Source organism: Triticum dicoccoides, chromosome 4B (genome assembly GCF_002162155.2).
Source record: "Triticum dicoccoides isolate Atlit2015 ecotype Zavitan chromosome 4B, WEW_v2.0, whole genome shotgun sequence".
NCBI lineage: Eukaryota > Viridiplantae > Streptophyta > Magnoliopsida > Poales > Poaceae > Triticum > Triticum dicoccoides.
The window spans coordinates 471,267,716-471,283,054 of record NC_041387.1 but is presented as its reverse complement, the minus strand read 5'-3'; the positions used below and the strand labels follow the sequence as shown (position 1 = coordinate 471,283,054).

The following is a 15,339-nucleotide window of genomic DNA, read 5'->3' as shown; positions in this document are numbered from 1 at the left end:
CCTTTGTAGTAGGGAAAAATTGGCTTTATGCAAAACTTTAACCATAAAGCTTTCCACCAGCCATATTATGCATGTAGTATAGCTTATTTCCTTTCATTACTCTCTATGTGTTACATTGCCAGCATATTTCATGTGCTGACCCGTTTTCGGGCTGCAACGCTCATGTTGCAAACTTTTCAGACGACGAGTAAGATGCCTTAAGATCATGGTTCTATACTCAGTGATGCCGTTGGAGTTGATGGACTCACTTATCTTCCAAGCCTTCCGCTGTTATCGTTATTAGATGGCCTTAAGCCATATTTATTGTAATAAGCTCTCTTTTGAGACATTCAATATAATAAGTGTGTGATTGCCACTCTGTTATACATCCTTCAAATACTGTGCGTGTCAGCATTACTGATCCAGGGATGACACTGATGCAGAGAGATCAGACTGTTTGAGGTCTGGTCGCTACAGTTCTCCCTAAATCCAATGGTCCAAATCACAATATCAAACAAATTTAATTACAAAGTTCTACAGATTAAAGATAATTGACAGACAATAGTACAAGAGCATACATGTTTGCTGACGGCAACTATAATCTGAAATCCAAAAGCTTAAATAATCTCAAAGTTGAAATACCGCATCCTTGCAGCTATGTCTCCACTAACAAATTGACTTCTTGCTAATAGAGAAGCCCAACGATTAGTGGTAAGCAACAAAAATGCCCGCACTATCGTTACCGCACCGAGACATTCTTCTTGATCGTATGCCCACAGTATTGTACAGGAACACACTGGTAGTATCCACTTCATCTGCAAATAGCAGCAATAAAATTTAGCACGAAAGAGCATAATTTATATATGACAAACTGTTTCGGTTGTACAATCTTTTATTCTGAGGCAAAGATTATACAGTCTGTACTCTGTACTACTTGCCAATTCACAAGATATACAGTGCAGTAGCAGCAATCGATCATCATTCTCTGCTCACCCTCTTTCTCTGGACCAGAGCAAGCATACTGCCGGTCAATCAACCTTATATAAGGCCCTAATGAAAAGTGAAAACTGGGAAGAAAGAGCATCACCTACAATAGTTAGTAATCTGATCATCTAATGTAGACTTGGGTACGAACCACGGTAGTAGAATTTTCAATGTCAACGTCGACAACAGCCCAACTGAAGCAGCATGACTAATCAATATATTTATTAGGTGTCATACGACTTAGAATCATTTTAAAGTACTTTTCATGTTTTCGTAACAACCCAATTGAAGCAGCATGAGTAATCAATAGATTTATTGGATCTAGCAAAGTGGTGCATATATATCTTACACCTGCTATTTTACACAATTGATGATCATGTCTTGTTACTATTATGTCTTGTTACTATTAATTAAACGATGTTCTCTCCCTCATTATCATGGAGATTACGTTAGTGCAATCTCAAGGAATTCAAGGATCGTGCAGAAATTCTCATCCACTTCTAGCTTGTGTGCCTGGTGTAAAATATAGCGCAAGGTCTGCATGTAAGCGGTTATAGAAATCCGACAGATATAAACCTTGGTCACCCACAAACCGGATGTACTTCAGTACTCCATGCTATGTCCGTTGGACAATCTAATAAGTCGGTCTAATTGAGAAAAATTTATTAGAATTTACAAAGCCTGACCTCAGTAGAGCTGATGTCTGTTTTTTATCTAGGAGGAGCATGCCAACACAGCAGAAGCGGCATCCATGTCGGTTCGTGACGAATGGAGGCGACGTCGCCCACCTCCTTACCGGATAAGGCGGCTCTAACCTCATGGCAGCGGCCGTGCATCCTCAACAATGAGTCCGACTCCTGTGTCCTTGCTAGAGGAGGTCCTCAGATGCGGCAGATACATGGGGAATCAGTGCGCCATAGTGATAGAGAGGCCACCATCGATGGCGGTCTACACGATCTGCGCGGCCATGGCCACAGAGGTGCCTGATGTAGGCGACCACGACTCTTAACCGGACAACGTCAGATCAGACCGGGATCTTGGAACCCTTGATACCTAGCGAAGGTGTTGACGGCACGATGCCAAGGAGGATGGTGGCAGCCTGCGGGGAACGGCCAAGTAGCCCATCCCATGCATGAGCGTGCACAAGAGACAAAGAGGGAGGAGAGGGAGGAATCCGAGATGGGGTAGGGCACGAGGCTACATGGTGGCGACTCTTCGAGTGGTAGGGCAGGACGGCAGAAGTGAGATGAGGCATCCGCTTTTTTCTTGTTGTTGCCATTGGATAACCAAATTAAGTAGGTACATAAATTAAGTAGCTGGAGAATCACAGAGCCCTCAAAAAAGCAAAATGTCAGTGAAACATATTATGTGGACTGAAGGCATCACGTACACCATGAGACATATAGCTTGAGAATCATAGATGATTGATGTCTACCACTGAGAGCTACAGCCAATGTGTGCACCGGTTTCGGTATAATAATAATGTTAATTGTTACCAGCAAAAAAGTCTGTGCGTTGCAACGGGAGAAAAAATATCACACACTCTTAATTTACAAAAAATATTTTATAATCTGAGAATTTGTAGCTATTTCTTAAATACATGAAGAGTTAAAAAAGTTGTTAAAAAGATACAGGATTTTTTATCATAAAAGGAGATTTTTTTTGTCTGGAAAAGAACATTTTTTTACGGTCTCATGTTGACGTAGGTACTTGCGCCTCTATTTCATTACTATTTCTTGCCATACATGTCATAGGTATTGGTTCCTATTTGATCACTATTTATTTTTATCAAACTTATCTTTTATTTTATTTTATGTCATGCATGCCTCCTTTTTACTTTTTTCATGCATGCCCTCTTTTTTCTTCTTCTTATATATAGGATAATAGCGCAACATCTCATCTTTATCGGATCTCTGCATTTTCTCTTTTATTTATTTTATAGCGGACATCCTATCTTTGTTTGGTCCTTTTATTTCTTGTCATGCATGTCCTTATTTATTGTCTCTAACAAATTTATCTTCAATTTGATGTCCAATCCTGAATCAGTAACCGTATGAAAAAAAGAATTTGGAGTTAACAAATCTGAATATGAACCGGTACCGGTATGAAAAAAAGACGGATAATGCATTGTTGTTAACATTGTAGCCTAGATAATATTTTTTAAACTGTTAACAGGTAAAATAACATCATATTTAGATTCTACATATTTTTCTCATCAAATTTCATATATAATATGTTAAATTTGGAGTTACGGTTTAAAAGATATGAGTATTTAAAAAAAACATTTGATATGTACTACAGGTTTAGTGTCAGAAACATCAGGTTGACGGACTAAAAATACCTATTTCTTTTATTAGTAGGTATAGACAACAATAAGTCTGCATCGGACCAACCCTTCATGCTTGTACTGACCGACTTACTTCTGCAGAGCAGCTATGGCAGTGAGACAGGGAGCGGCGGCGGTGTCTTCTTGAATCTTGAGGAGGATGAAGATGACAACGTGGTTGGTGCGGAAGTCGGGGTGCCACTGCGCCTGCTCCACGCACTCGATCTCGAACTCCCCCATGGCCGCCTCCAAGAAGCACTCCACCATGGCACCACCATGTATGGTCCTTCATTCACACTTCATCATTACTTCAGCAATCAGCAGCAAGGCATTCAACATCGGATTGGACGGGGTTGGATCGCTCACCGTTGCGGAGCTCGCCGGCGAGCAGCACGCTGGTGCCCGGCCCCACCAGCCGAGTGAGCGTGGCTAGCAGGTCACCGACGACCTCCTCGCTGTACACCACGTTCGACCCCAGCACGAGCTCCAGCGGTGGGTCCAGCAGCTCGGGGTCGAGCTCGTACTCGTCGCCCCACACTAGCTCCGCCACCGTTGCCGACCCGCCCCCACATCCCCACCACCTCGACGTTCTCCTCGAGGTTCTTCCGGAGCAGCCGGACGCGGTCGGGCAGGTCGGTGGCCACGACGCGCGCTCCGAGCAGCGCCGCCACGACGGCCACGAGCCCGCACCCAACGCCGAGGTCCACCGCGCGCGCCGCACACCAATAGCAGGCCGCTGTCGGCCGCGTGTTTGAGGAACTTGGCGAGCACGACGCCGCTGTCTCACACCACGGCGCCCGTGACCCCCGACGTGTCCGTGAAGGACGACAACTGCTGGTAGAGCGTCAGGCGGCGGCCGCACGCGTCGATGGGGAAGGTGACCGGCGCCCCACCTCGCCTTCGTTCAGACAATCTATGAGAGAAAGCATGTCTCGCACCTGATTCTTGCGCCTGATTTTTTTCTCAATGCTTGATTGTGTTTCCTTTTATTAGGGGGAACGAAGGTGAGGGATCACTCGGTGATGGAAGGTTGGACGTGACCATTGATGGATTGGTGTGAGAAATAGGGAGGTGATCTGTTTGTATGGTATTATTTCTGAATTTCTTTTTGATAAACTATTATTTTTGAATTCTTAATTATCAAATATTTACATGATTGAATTGAATCGACACGGCACGAATAAATGAAAGGAGTATCAGACGTGATTCGTTTTTACGTGCGAAGAAAAAAATTAACGTGAGAGGTGAGATGAAATAAACCGGACGAAAATTACCAGACGAAAGTAAATCATGGAGACTATTCATCAACTCAGACATTAGGAGAAACGAGGTTTATATGTATTTAAAAAATAATATTTCGAAATCAAAACTCAAATAGGAAATCTTGCGATAATCGAAAGCCCCAGCCAATCACGTTGCGCAGTACACGTCGACACCGTGGCCTCGATATCCACGTCACCGCAAAAACGTGACGCGCCGTCGTTGGCCACCTCAAACTTGACCCCACCTGTCAGTGTTTATTGGTTAGCACCCCCTAAATTCCAAACTCACTGCAGCACAGGGATCTCGTCTGGTTCTCCTCCGATGGCCGCCGCGCTCCACCGCCGTCTCCTCCTACTCGCCGTCCTCACCGTCTCCGCTCTCCTCCCCCGCGCCGCGGCCGTACGCCCCTTCGTGCTGGTCCTCTCCGGCGAAGACTTCCTCAAGGACCCCTCTGGCGCGCACCCCTCGCTGCCATCCGCCGACGGGGACAGCGAGGACTGGGATGACTTCGCGGACGACTCCCCCGCCACCGACCCCCTCCTCTCCCCGTCCTCCTGGATCCCCCTCCTTGACCCCACCACCCCCTCCCCGTCGGGCGATCAGCAGGACCCACCGTCCGATGCGCTCTTCGTCGCGGGCGTCCGCGCCATGATCTCAGCGGCATCCTCGGGGGACGAAGCCGCTTTCTCCACTGCGTCCGCGCAGATCGACGCTGCAGCCACTGGGGGACACCCCGGCGCACAGTCAGCGCTGGCGTTTCTCTCCGGAGCTGGAATGGCGCGCCCGGTCTCCCGCTCGCGCGCGTTCCTGCTGCACAAATTCGCCGCCGACGCAGGTGACCTCCAGTCTAAGATGGCGCTCGCCTACGCCTATTTTCGCCAGGAGGTGAGGTGATTCGGTTCGATTGTTTGCTTGCTCGTGCAATTAACTAATTCTAATGGGGATTCTGCGATTGGGGGATTTTGTATAGGGGTTAGCTATCTAGCTTGCGTTGAAGGGATAAGCCTCACATGATTAACATAGACATATGTGAATTTTTGTCTCCATAGGTTCTTTTACTCAGTGTTTTAGAACGTTTTTAGTCGTTGGCTTGGTTTTGTTAAATTTATAAGTGGTACCCTATTGTATTGTTAGTTAGTACATGTAACTTATAACTTTGATTTCGATTTTTACCTCCAATGTTGCAGCAAATTTGTTCAAGGGCTTGTGATGTTATGTTTAACTGGCCTTCTGTCTTTATCATCTTCCGAGCTGTAGTAATAGGGCCATGTTTATTAGGACCAATGTATGTATTCCTGTGAATAACTAGCAGTCTGATCAAAACAACACAAATCAGGCCGATGAAGTTCAGTTGTATTTAGTTTTTAAAATGCTCCGAAAGTCCTCTGCCATGCAATTAAGGCTCACATACCAATGCCCTTGTACATACTAGACTCGTACATCTGCCAATGTTTTTCTTTTATATGATCTAAGTAAGAATGTCAAGGTTTGTTTTGTTGTTGGTGTTCAAGTTTGTCGGTTAGAGGTATATATCGTGCCAATGTTCCTACTATCAAAAGCTGCTGTCTTTCGTGTGGCATATCGCATATCTCAACAGTGGGGTAACAACCGTTGTGTTTTGTTGCATGAAATAAAGGAAAAGGGTATAGTGTTTTCTGCTTGTTCAAACACACACACACATATATATATAGACACACACACATATGTATATTTATTATGTCATTAATTTCAGCTCATGTAGCTTCCTGCCGATTTATGCCATTGCTTTGGCTTGCTTGTCTTTATTGTGCAATCTTTGCGTCATTTCAGAACTTTATTGAAACACATGAATGCCTTACTATCGTTGTTTCAGTTCTATAGTCTAGTCTGAAATCTGGTGCTTCGATATCTGATCTAGGTATGATGGCATTACTATATCTTTTAATTATCTTTACTCTGGTTTTGCCACTGCACTTTCAATCGATATATATATATGGTCTATGCAAATGATTTGGACCGGCTGGAACACATTAGTTTTGCTAATATTGGATATTTGTTGACTTGAACGATTTGCTTTTACAGATGTATGAAGAGGCTGTCACACTATATGCCGAACTTGCAGAAGCTGCTCTTACAAGCTCCTTAATCTCGATGGAGCCACCAGTGATTGAACCAGTTCGGCTGCACAGTGGAACTGAAGAAAACAAGGAGGCCTTGAGGAAGTCCCGTGGTGAGGATGATGAAGATTTTCAAATCACGGAGTACCAGGCACAACGAGGCAATGCTGCCGCAATGTATAAATTAGGGCTTCTGTACTACTATGGACTACGAGGACTCAGACGTGATTATGGCAAATCATATTATTGGTTCTCTAAGGCTGTGGAGAAAGACGAGCCACGTGCTATGGAGCTTATGGGGGAGATCTTTGCTAGAGGTGCTGGAGTGGAAAGAAACTACACCCTAGCATACAGGTGGTTGAGACTTGCAGCACAGCAGGAACAGTACTCAGCTTACAATGGACTGGGTTATCTCTACGTGAAAGGCTATGGGGTGGAGAAGAACTTGACAAAAGTAAGTATTATGTGTTAGAATTTGGAATGCAGTTGAGTAGGTCATAACTCCTCTACAGTATAAGCTTGTTGCCGTGCACTGTGTCCGCTGCTAGACTTGCGTGAACTAAATATTCTGTGGCTACATTTTCACCATGCTTGCTGCTATCTTTGTTATTGGGTAGAGATACTGCCTGCCAGCTAGATTTTCTATAGCTGTTTTGGTAAATTATACTGCTACACATCTTAGTAGACAGGAACTCAAGTCTGACTTTACAGTAGTCTGGATGGACAAGTTCACCAGTGATCCTGTTGCCGTGGAGGAACAAAGCGATCACATTTGATCAAGGCATACAACTTTTTTTGTCAATGCACGACTTACAGCTGCCATAGAAAGTTGTTAAGGAGTATTAGTATTAGGTCTAGGAGTCCTATTAGGCTATGTCCTGATCTGCTTCAGCGCCGCAGCTGTGTTGTGGTCTTGCTGTTGGTTGAAGCCAGGTTCTCGTGACGTATGGTCTTGGCTTTTGGCTGAAGCTAGATTCTCGTGATGTGAGTAGTAAAAAATAAATGATATTTTCATCGGATATGCATCTCTCTCACTGCTCTCTGACTCTTGATGGTGTTCCTTACATTGAATATCATTTTTTTTAGTGTTACATTTCTTCAAATGCAATGCTATTGCATGGGGTGTTAAGGAGTATTAGTATTAGGTCTAGGAGTCCTATTAGGCTATGTTTCCTTTCCTTGTGCCCCAAGTCTTGTGTATATGCCCCTTGGACTATGCAATAGAGATAGGTTGCACCCATAACAACAGTAATAATCATTAAAACAATCCCTATCCTGGTATTGCTGATGTGTTAACAAGCCTAACAAGGAGCATCTTTAAGTAAGTTAGGACAATGGTTTAGTATCACATTCACATCAATTTTTCAAATGGATGGATATGATGACTGCAATTTTTTTGAACGTAGTGATAGTAACAAGTATACCCATGTTCGCTAGGATGTTATTAACTATGAAGATTAGATATTTCGAGTTGCTGATGGAGAAGAATTCAAGTGACAAACTTACAATGTTCCGCAGTTCTGCACTATTAGTTGTTAATAAATGCTAAGACCTATGAAAATTTCAATTTACTTATATAATCCATTTGGCTGTTAACAAACACAAGTTACAAAATTGGACATTTCACTATCTTGCTGGTTTGAACAATACACAGTTCTGTATTGCAATAATCAATGTACTATAAGCTTGAGGAACTTACATTCTTTTACTTACCTTTTTGTAGGCAAAGGAATATTTTGAAATTGCAGCTGACCATAAAGAGCATGGGGGTTATTATAACCTTGGTGTTCTATATCTAAAGGGTATTGGTGTAAAGAGGGATGTGATGACAGCATGCAATTATTTTCTTCGTGCAGTAAATGCTGGGCAACCAAAAGCTATTTATCAAGTGGCAAAGTTGTTCCAAAAAGGAATTGGTCTTAAGAGGAACCTCCATATGGTAATGACAATTATTTTGCTGTATCAATTGCTGAATTAAATCTTCCATTGTTACAATTATGTATGATGCTTCAATGAGCATTCCTTATCAAATCATCATCAGTGTATGAGTAAGGGATGCTCTCATGAGCCATGCGTAATTAGGCCACCATAGCACCTAAGATGCCCAATGAGTAGACTGTGTGTTGTGCCTCAACGCTTTTCTTTTTTCTTAGAAACCCGGTGGTGGAAGTCTATCTCAGTTCCATTATGAATTTATCACATCCGATATGGATATATCTTGCCAAACTTTCCAAATTGATTCAGTTCCTGAGGCTACAACCAAGTTCAACGGGTCCATAGGAATTATTTCCTACCAGTTAATGTCTCGCACAATATTTGAATAGTGTGTAGTATAAAGAAGTGTATTGAGTAACCAAGTGTTTTCTTATAGCAGATGATGTTGCTACAACACACTGGGCACAGCAGGCTCTGCTATATTTCAAGAAGTCTTCAAATCAAAGAATCAATCTTAAAGTGAAGCATTCGAATTGCAAAAAGCCAATATGCTTACATTATAGATATAAAATGACGCCAAAACATATAAACCACACGACAATATCACTATTAAATTATTCAATCTTCATGCTCGCATGTAATGACAAACATAACTTGTTTTCACTTGTTTCTTTTATCCAAGCAAAGAATCTGATTTGGAACTCGTGCAGTAGCTTGTAAGAGTATTTGTATGGAAGTATTGCTGAATGCTCTGTGATAGAGTTGTCTGCTAGAATACGCCAAGCGTGCATTTTTTTATGGTGCTATAGCAGGCCTATTTTATTTTATTTTCTTGCATGTGCACCATCTTTAGATTTAGGGTGTGTTTGGTTTGTGCCCCAGCTAGCCCAGCCAAAAAATTGGCATGACCTGTGTGAGGGCATGACCAAAATTTTGGTAAGTTAACATTGTTTGGATTGTAGCCAAAATTTTGATAAAATTGCTGAGACTTCATTTGGTTTGCCACTAGCTGAGTTACCAAATGCTTTGTAGGAGTAGCTGGATTGATTAGTGTTTGATTTGATTTTAATTTGGCTGTACCTGGAGCCAACAAAGAAAGAGACACATTAAAAAAATAAGTTTTTCTGTACTATAGAAATCAATTAACTATAATATGCCAAAAATAAACATTCAAGAGTATAGAGAATCACGACCGAACCAAGATAATTAGTAGTGGTTTTGTGACCATTAGCCCCTACCCGCACAGAAGAAAAAACCAGTATAGTAATAAAACTATGTTGGGCAGCTGCTTACACGGGATTGATCCATCCAAACAACACGTGAATGTAAAAATCCATCCATGATCTCAAACAACTGCTCGGTCATCACGTAGCTACCCATGCGATTAATCTGCCGTACTGATGTCTTTTACTAACAAACACTGGACGGGACCATGGTATAAAACCAAAAACGGAGCGGGACCCACATAAAGAGCGGGCAAGGGCATGCTGCCAATTATTTGGCGAGCGTTTTCCATGCCCTTGCGCACCCACAAATTGGCGAGAATAACACGCAGGCATTCCACGCGGGCTGCGCGGGCCAATTTTTTGGTGCTTGTCCAAACGGCAGCCAAATCCCGTTGGCGAGCCGATTTTTTGGTAAGGCTGGTGTTGGTGGTAAACCAAACGTACCCCTAGAGTGCATGTGCTCTTTGTCATCTTTATGTCTGCTTGAATGGACTATAGTCTATTAATTAAAGAAGTGGCATGTAATGCTAAAGTATACATTTCCTGTTACAAGATTGAATAGAAAACCCTCTGCTCAGGCAGATCAAGCTGTTGTTTCTGTAGAGAAAGATAGAAGGCTGATTTACAGAAGCATTAATGCTATAACATACTTTTTCGATTTGTTTTAATGATATTAATCTGTTATGATACAAATAGGGAAACATGAATTGTTTGAAATATTATTATCAAAGGGCTGAATCATTAGTCTTTCTTGTTTCAGGCAACAGTTTTGTACAAGTCTGTTGCTGAGAGGGGCCCCTGGAGCTCGATGTCTAGGTGGGCTCTAGAATCTTATTTAAAAGGCGACATAGGGAAGGCATTGCTCTTATATTCTAGAATGGCAGATCTTGGGTACGAGGTTGCCCAAAGCAATGCCGCCTGGATTCTTGATAGATATGGCGATGAACATATTTGCATGGGAGAATCTGGCTTCTGTTCAGATATGGAAAGACATCTCCGTGCACATGCTTTGTGGTGGCAAGCATCTGAGCAGGGTAATGAGCATGCTGCTCTGTTGATTGGCGATGCCTACTACTATGGCCGGGTATGTGAAATGGTCCTTACTGTTAGTTGGTATAACACGTTTCTCAAGTACCCTCTTGATCCTATCTAGATGGTTGCAGGCTTCTGCTAAAATTACTTAACAAATTCACATCAAGCACCATATGTTGTAGGCTAATATTATATGTTGGAGATCTGGTCCTCATTTTTTGTTTTTTTCTCTTAGTATGATTACTACAGATTGTTAAAAACGTTGGTAAACAATAATATAAAGTGCCTTAGGTTTGTGTTCTGAATTTTGAAAAGAATATGGAGTTTATGTGGCACCAATACAAGCCATATGTTTGCACCCAATATAAGCCATCTGTCTCTATGAAGTTATGCACTTGTACATAATGTCTTTTGAGAGGGACCAACTGTCATGTTTGATGAGACAACTTCTCCAAAACCACTATTTGGATAACTAAGTAAAATATATGGCTTCTAAAATAAATTCACACATGAGATGTATTTGAAAACGGGACGCGCCTGCAACATAGTTGTGGAGTCTGGTTTTGCTTCTAAATTTGCTTTTGCATTTCAGAGGTACTAGGGGGCTGTGCGCTCTCTCTCGACTTTTCATAGTATCGTTGCTGAAATCACATATTGAATCTGTCCTGTGTTACAGGGTGTAGGGAGGGACTATGAGCGTGCAGCAGAGGCATATATGCATGCTCAATCACAGTCTAATGCCCAGGCCATGTTTAACCTTGGGTACATGCATGAGCACGGTCATGGACTTCCCCTTGATCTGCACTTGGCAAAAAGATATTATGATCAGGCTGTGGAGGTGGATTCAGCAGCTAAGCTTCCTGTCATGCTCGCACTAACTAGTCTATGGATAAGGAAAAACTATGCTGGCAGTTTTATGGTAAGACATTATTTTCTCTTTGTATGGCTTAGTTGCATACAAGAAATAGGAAGTATCTGTATAGTTCACTTGTAGGTGTTTTCAAGTTCGTTTCCTTGTATGGTAATTTCTGTTGCCGTTTAAGCAGCTATTTATTTGGCAACTTGTTTTCCTGGTCCATTTCCCACTTTCTCCCTGCTGCTCATCTTTTTTGGTTTCTAGCTGGTTCCCACTGGTTGATCATATGCAATGAACCGTAGCATCGTCCAAACATAAGTTAATTTTTAGTTTTGAAATACCATGTTTGCAGCAATTCACAAACTGCCTCAGGCTTCAGTCTGTGCTTCTAAGCTTTTGATTTCTTTACCACCTCTAGTTCTCTCAGTTACCTGGAGTTATGCTCTTTCAAGATTGACACTACATATGCCAACTTGTCTGTTCATCCCTAGCCACCTGATAGTTGATGTCTGCCTTTTGTTCTTACTATGCATGCCGTATTGAGTATTGCAATCATGCTAGATTGTTGTACTCCTTGCAGTTGGTAGCTAAATCTTTCTTATTTCAGGTTAATTTTATCGACTCGCTGCCGGAGATGTATCCTGTAGTTGAGGAATGGGTGGAAGATGTCCTGATGGATGAAGGGAACGCAACAATATTGACTCTATTTGCTTGCCTTGTAACTGTCCTGTACTTGAGAGAGCGTCAGAGGCGTCAAGTGGTTGCAGACAACCCCCAACAGCCTGACGGTGCACCCAACTAATGCCAGATGAGGGGGCCTATGCGATGTTATTGGTTGAGGTACATATGGCTGTTTATTCTCAGTTTTAGCGTCAAGTTTTTGTTGAAAAGCGAGAAGTGATGAAATGAAATGCTCATACTGGACTGGAGTCCTACAAGCGTGGAATGCTAATGGCTTTCTGAGGACAAAGCGTGTAAAACCGTGGCCAAGCCTAGACAACATTTGTATACCAAACTGATTAGGATATGAACTGGATCGTAGATGTATGATATTGAGAGATGTTGTTGTTCCAGGTGAAAATTCACCATTTCTGACGTAGACATGTGCCTGTGTAAAGTGTTTTAGAGTTTTTAAGAGCGCTTGTGTTACTCGGAACGTGCTAGCTCTGATGGTGTGTGCCTTGCACATCCTGTCTGCCTCCATATTTTGGGTCAGTTTGGTTCGAGTCCTCACGATTTCTAGCCTGACCTGGAGTGTGCCTGTAGTTCGCTCATAGGTGTATGGTTCAATTCCTGAAAAAGTTGGTAGCAGCCTGGCCTGGATAGCCAGGCGCAGGCTAATAGCTGCCTGGGCTCTAAATACTAGTATGTGGACGTGTCCCACCCAATAGCAGTTATTCCTTAGTTCTTTGTTACTCCCTCTGTTTCTTTTTAGTCCGCATATAAGATTTGGTCAAAGTCAAACTTTGTTAACTTTGAGTAAGTTTATAGAAAAAAATATTAAGATTCACAATATGAAATCAACATTGTTAGATGCATCATGAAATTAACTTTCATACCATATAGCTTTAGTATTGTAAATGTTGATATTTTTTCCTCTAAAGTTGGTTAAACTTTATAAAGTTTGACTTTGACCAAATCTTATATGTGAACTAAAAAGAAACGGAGGGAGTGTATTTTATTCGTTGATACTAGTACGTCAGGCCAGGCAGCAACCAACAGGTTTCATTCTGGCTAGCCTGGCCGGGCAGGGAATTTCAATATTGTGCTTCCACGCCGGGCACTACTTTCTCTCAGGCACAAGGGCCAGGACAGGAACCGAACTAGCTCGCAGGTCCACGTATATGGATGCAGCCTCGGAACCTTTAACTGGAGCCGATCATGAGCTGCTGTCCGGAAACTCTTCGCATGTGCGCAATGAAGCAATGCATGCATCAAATTTTCATCCATAGCTTGGTACACTTCACAGACACAGCGGCCAATCTCTTTAATACTCCTCTGTTTATTTTTGTAAGTCGTTTAAGACAGCTAAAATTAAACTGTTTTAGGTGCTGTCTTAAATGTCTAAAACGTTTTACAAAAGTGAAAGGAGGGAGTAGATATTTCAAACTGACAAAATCTGGAAGGATACCGCGAAGTACTTCTTGATTTTTCTGTCGCCCATGCCAAGAAATCCTCGCCTCCTGATGAACTCAACGGGGTATTGATTACAACATCCGAACTCAACGGGATATTGACTACAGCATCCGCATCAGGCGTGAAGAAATTTCCGTTTTTTCTAGCGCCCATGCATCCTCACTAGTCCTGGCCAGCCCGGCCCGGCGCTGCTCCCGGGCCTAGATTTTGAGCCCGAAGGCCGGGCTGGGCTGGGCCCGTCGTTTTCATGTTTTCTGAAGGGCGGGCCGGTCCGGCCCGAAGCCCGACAGGTTTTTAAGCGTTCGGGCCGGGCTTGGGCCCAGAAAACAGGCCCGATGACCGGGCCGGGCTGGGCCCAGGCCTGGGTTTTTTGCGTTGGGCTTAGCTTGGCCCGACCTGAGGTATGGCCAGGTATAATCCTCACCTACTGATGAACTCAACGGATATTGAGTACAGCATCTGCATCATCAGGTGTAAAGAAATTTTGGCGAATAATATTAGTTTTCCAACCATTGGTGTAATCATCAATATTTTATATTTTGAACAACTGGTGTAATCATCAATAATGTCAGAGACCTTTTTCAATGGATCATTGCCCAACCGGCCCATTGGTTTGAGAGTTGCACTGTTTGGAATCCATCTATCCGTCCAAATTGAGACGTTCGAGTCTTTACCGACTAGCTTGATCACTCCAACATTCAATGCCACCAATCCCGCCATGATCTATTTACAGGTACTCCCTCTCCCTCAGTTTATAGGACGTGCGCGTATTTCTAGGTTGTCAATTTGACCAACCTAATACAAGCCATATATTACAAAAAATATACCAATATAAACTTCAGATGATCTATTTTCAAAAGGTATAATTTTTGTGTTATATAGTTTATATTAGGGTGATAAAATTGACAATCTAGGTATATGTGTAGGACTTGTAAACTGAAACGAAGAAAGTAACTATAGAACTCCAAGGGCAGTTGCCTGCATGATCACACCGAGGGAAATATTCCTCTTTAAGAATTCAAGCACAAAGAGAGTTGGGATGAGTCAGCAATGGCCACCCTTGTTTACCCAGCATAGATATATTGAATTGTCGGAAATCTTTAAATCCCATGCCTCCCCTAGCTTTCGGCGATGCGAGTTTCTCCCTGGACAACCAATGAAGAGATCTCTTATCCAAAGAACCCCACCAAAATATTTTGCCATGCAAGCGGTAATATTTTTGCACATTTTCTTTGTCAATAGGAAGCAACTCGTACTGTATATCAGGATCGTCTGAATTGCTGATTTCAAAAGCATTTCTCTTCCTGCACAAGCTAAGTTCCTCTCTGGCCAACCTTGAATCTTACTCCTGATCCTATTCATCAATATGATCAAATGTGCCACTTATCCAGCCAACCGCCTTTGGCGGCCCGAAATACCGTGCTGATAATGCTTCCACATTAATCCTCAGAAGTTGCTTCAAGTTTGTGCGGAGGGCTTGCGAAGCATTGTGACTGAAATAAACAG

The 15,339-nt window shown here is 42.7% G+C and overlaps 1 protein-coding gene, 1 long non-coding RNA gene and 1 pseudogene across 3 annotated transcripts; 2 read left to right on the top strand and 1 right to left on the bottom strand.

Moving 5' to 3' along the window:
* Nucleotides 1-683: 683 nt before the first annotated feature.
* Nucleotides 684-4,333, bottom strand: LOC119292742 (annotated as a pseudogene).
* Nucleotides 4,334-4,830: 497 nt separating this feature from the next.
* On the top strand, nt 4,831-12,853 carry LOC119290939 (ERAD-associated E3 ubiquitin-protein ligase component HRD3-like). Of its 2 annotated transcripts, XM_037569619.1 has the most exons (6): nt 4,832-5,437; nt 6,614-7,102; nt 8,372-8,587; nt 10,570-10,893; nt 11,518-11,760; nt 12,305-12,853. In XM_037569619.1, exons 1-6 carry the CDS (start codon nt 4,874-4,876, stop codon nt 12,497-12,499), a joined length of 2,031 nt encoding a protein of 676 aa, XP_037425516.1. In that variant the 5' UTR covers nt 4,832-4,873; the 3' UTR covers nt 12,500-12,853. The 2 variants fall into 2 exon arrangements, with proteins under 2 accessions (XP_037425517.1, XP_037425516.1); XM_037569620.1 differs by lacking the exon at nt 8,372-8,587 and having other exon boundaries at nt 4,831-5,437.
* On the top strand, nt 8,602-9,335 carry LOC119290940. The gene is made up of 2 exons (XR_005142119.1): nt 8,602-8,944; nt 9,023-9,335. It is a non-coding gene; the product is annotated as an uncharacterized LOC119290940 (long non-coding RNA).
* Nucleotides 12,854-15,339: the final 2,486 nt, after the last annotated feature.

Excerpts from the sequence above, each read along its gene's own strand:
- LOC119290939 (XM_037569619.1), top strand. The coding sequence starts at position 4,874 with ATGGCCGCCGCGCTCCACCGCCGTCTCCTCCTACTCGCCGTCCTCACC. Across the intron at positions 5,438-6,613 it reads ACGCCTATTTTCGCCAGGAG|ATGTATGAAGAGGCTGTCAC; the intron begins GTGAGGTGATTC and ends TTGCTTTTACAG. Across the intron at positions 7,103-8,371 it reads TGGAGAAGAACTTGACAAAA|GCAAAGGAATATTTTGAAAT; the intron begins GTAAGTATTATG and ends ACCTTTTTGTAG.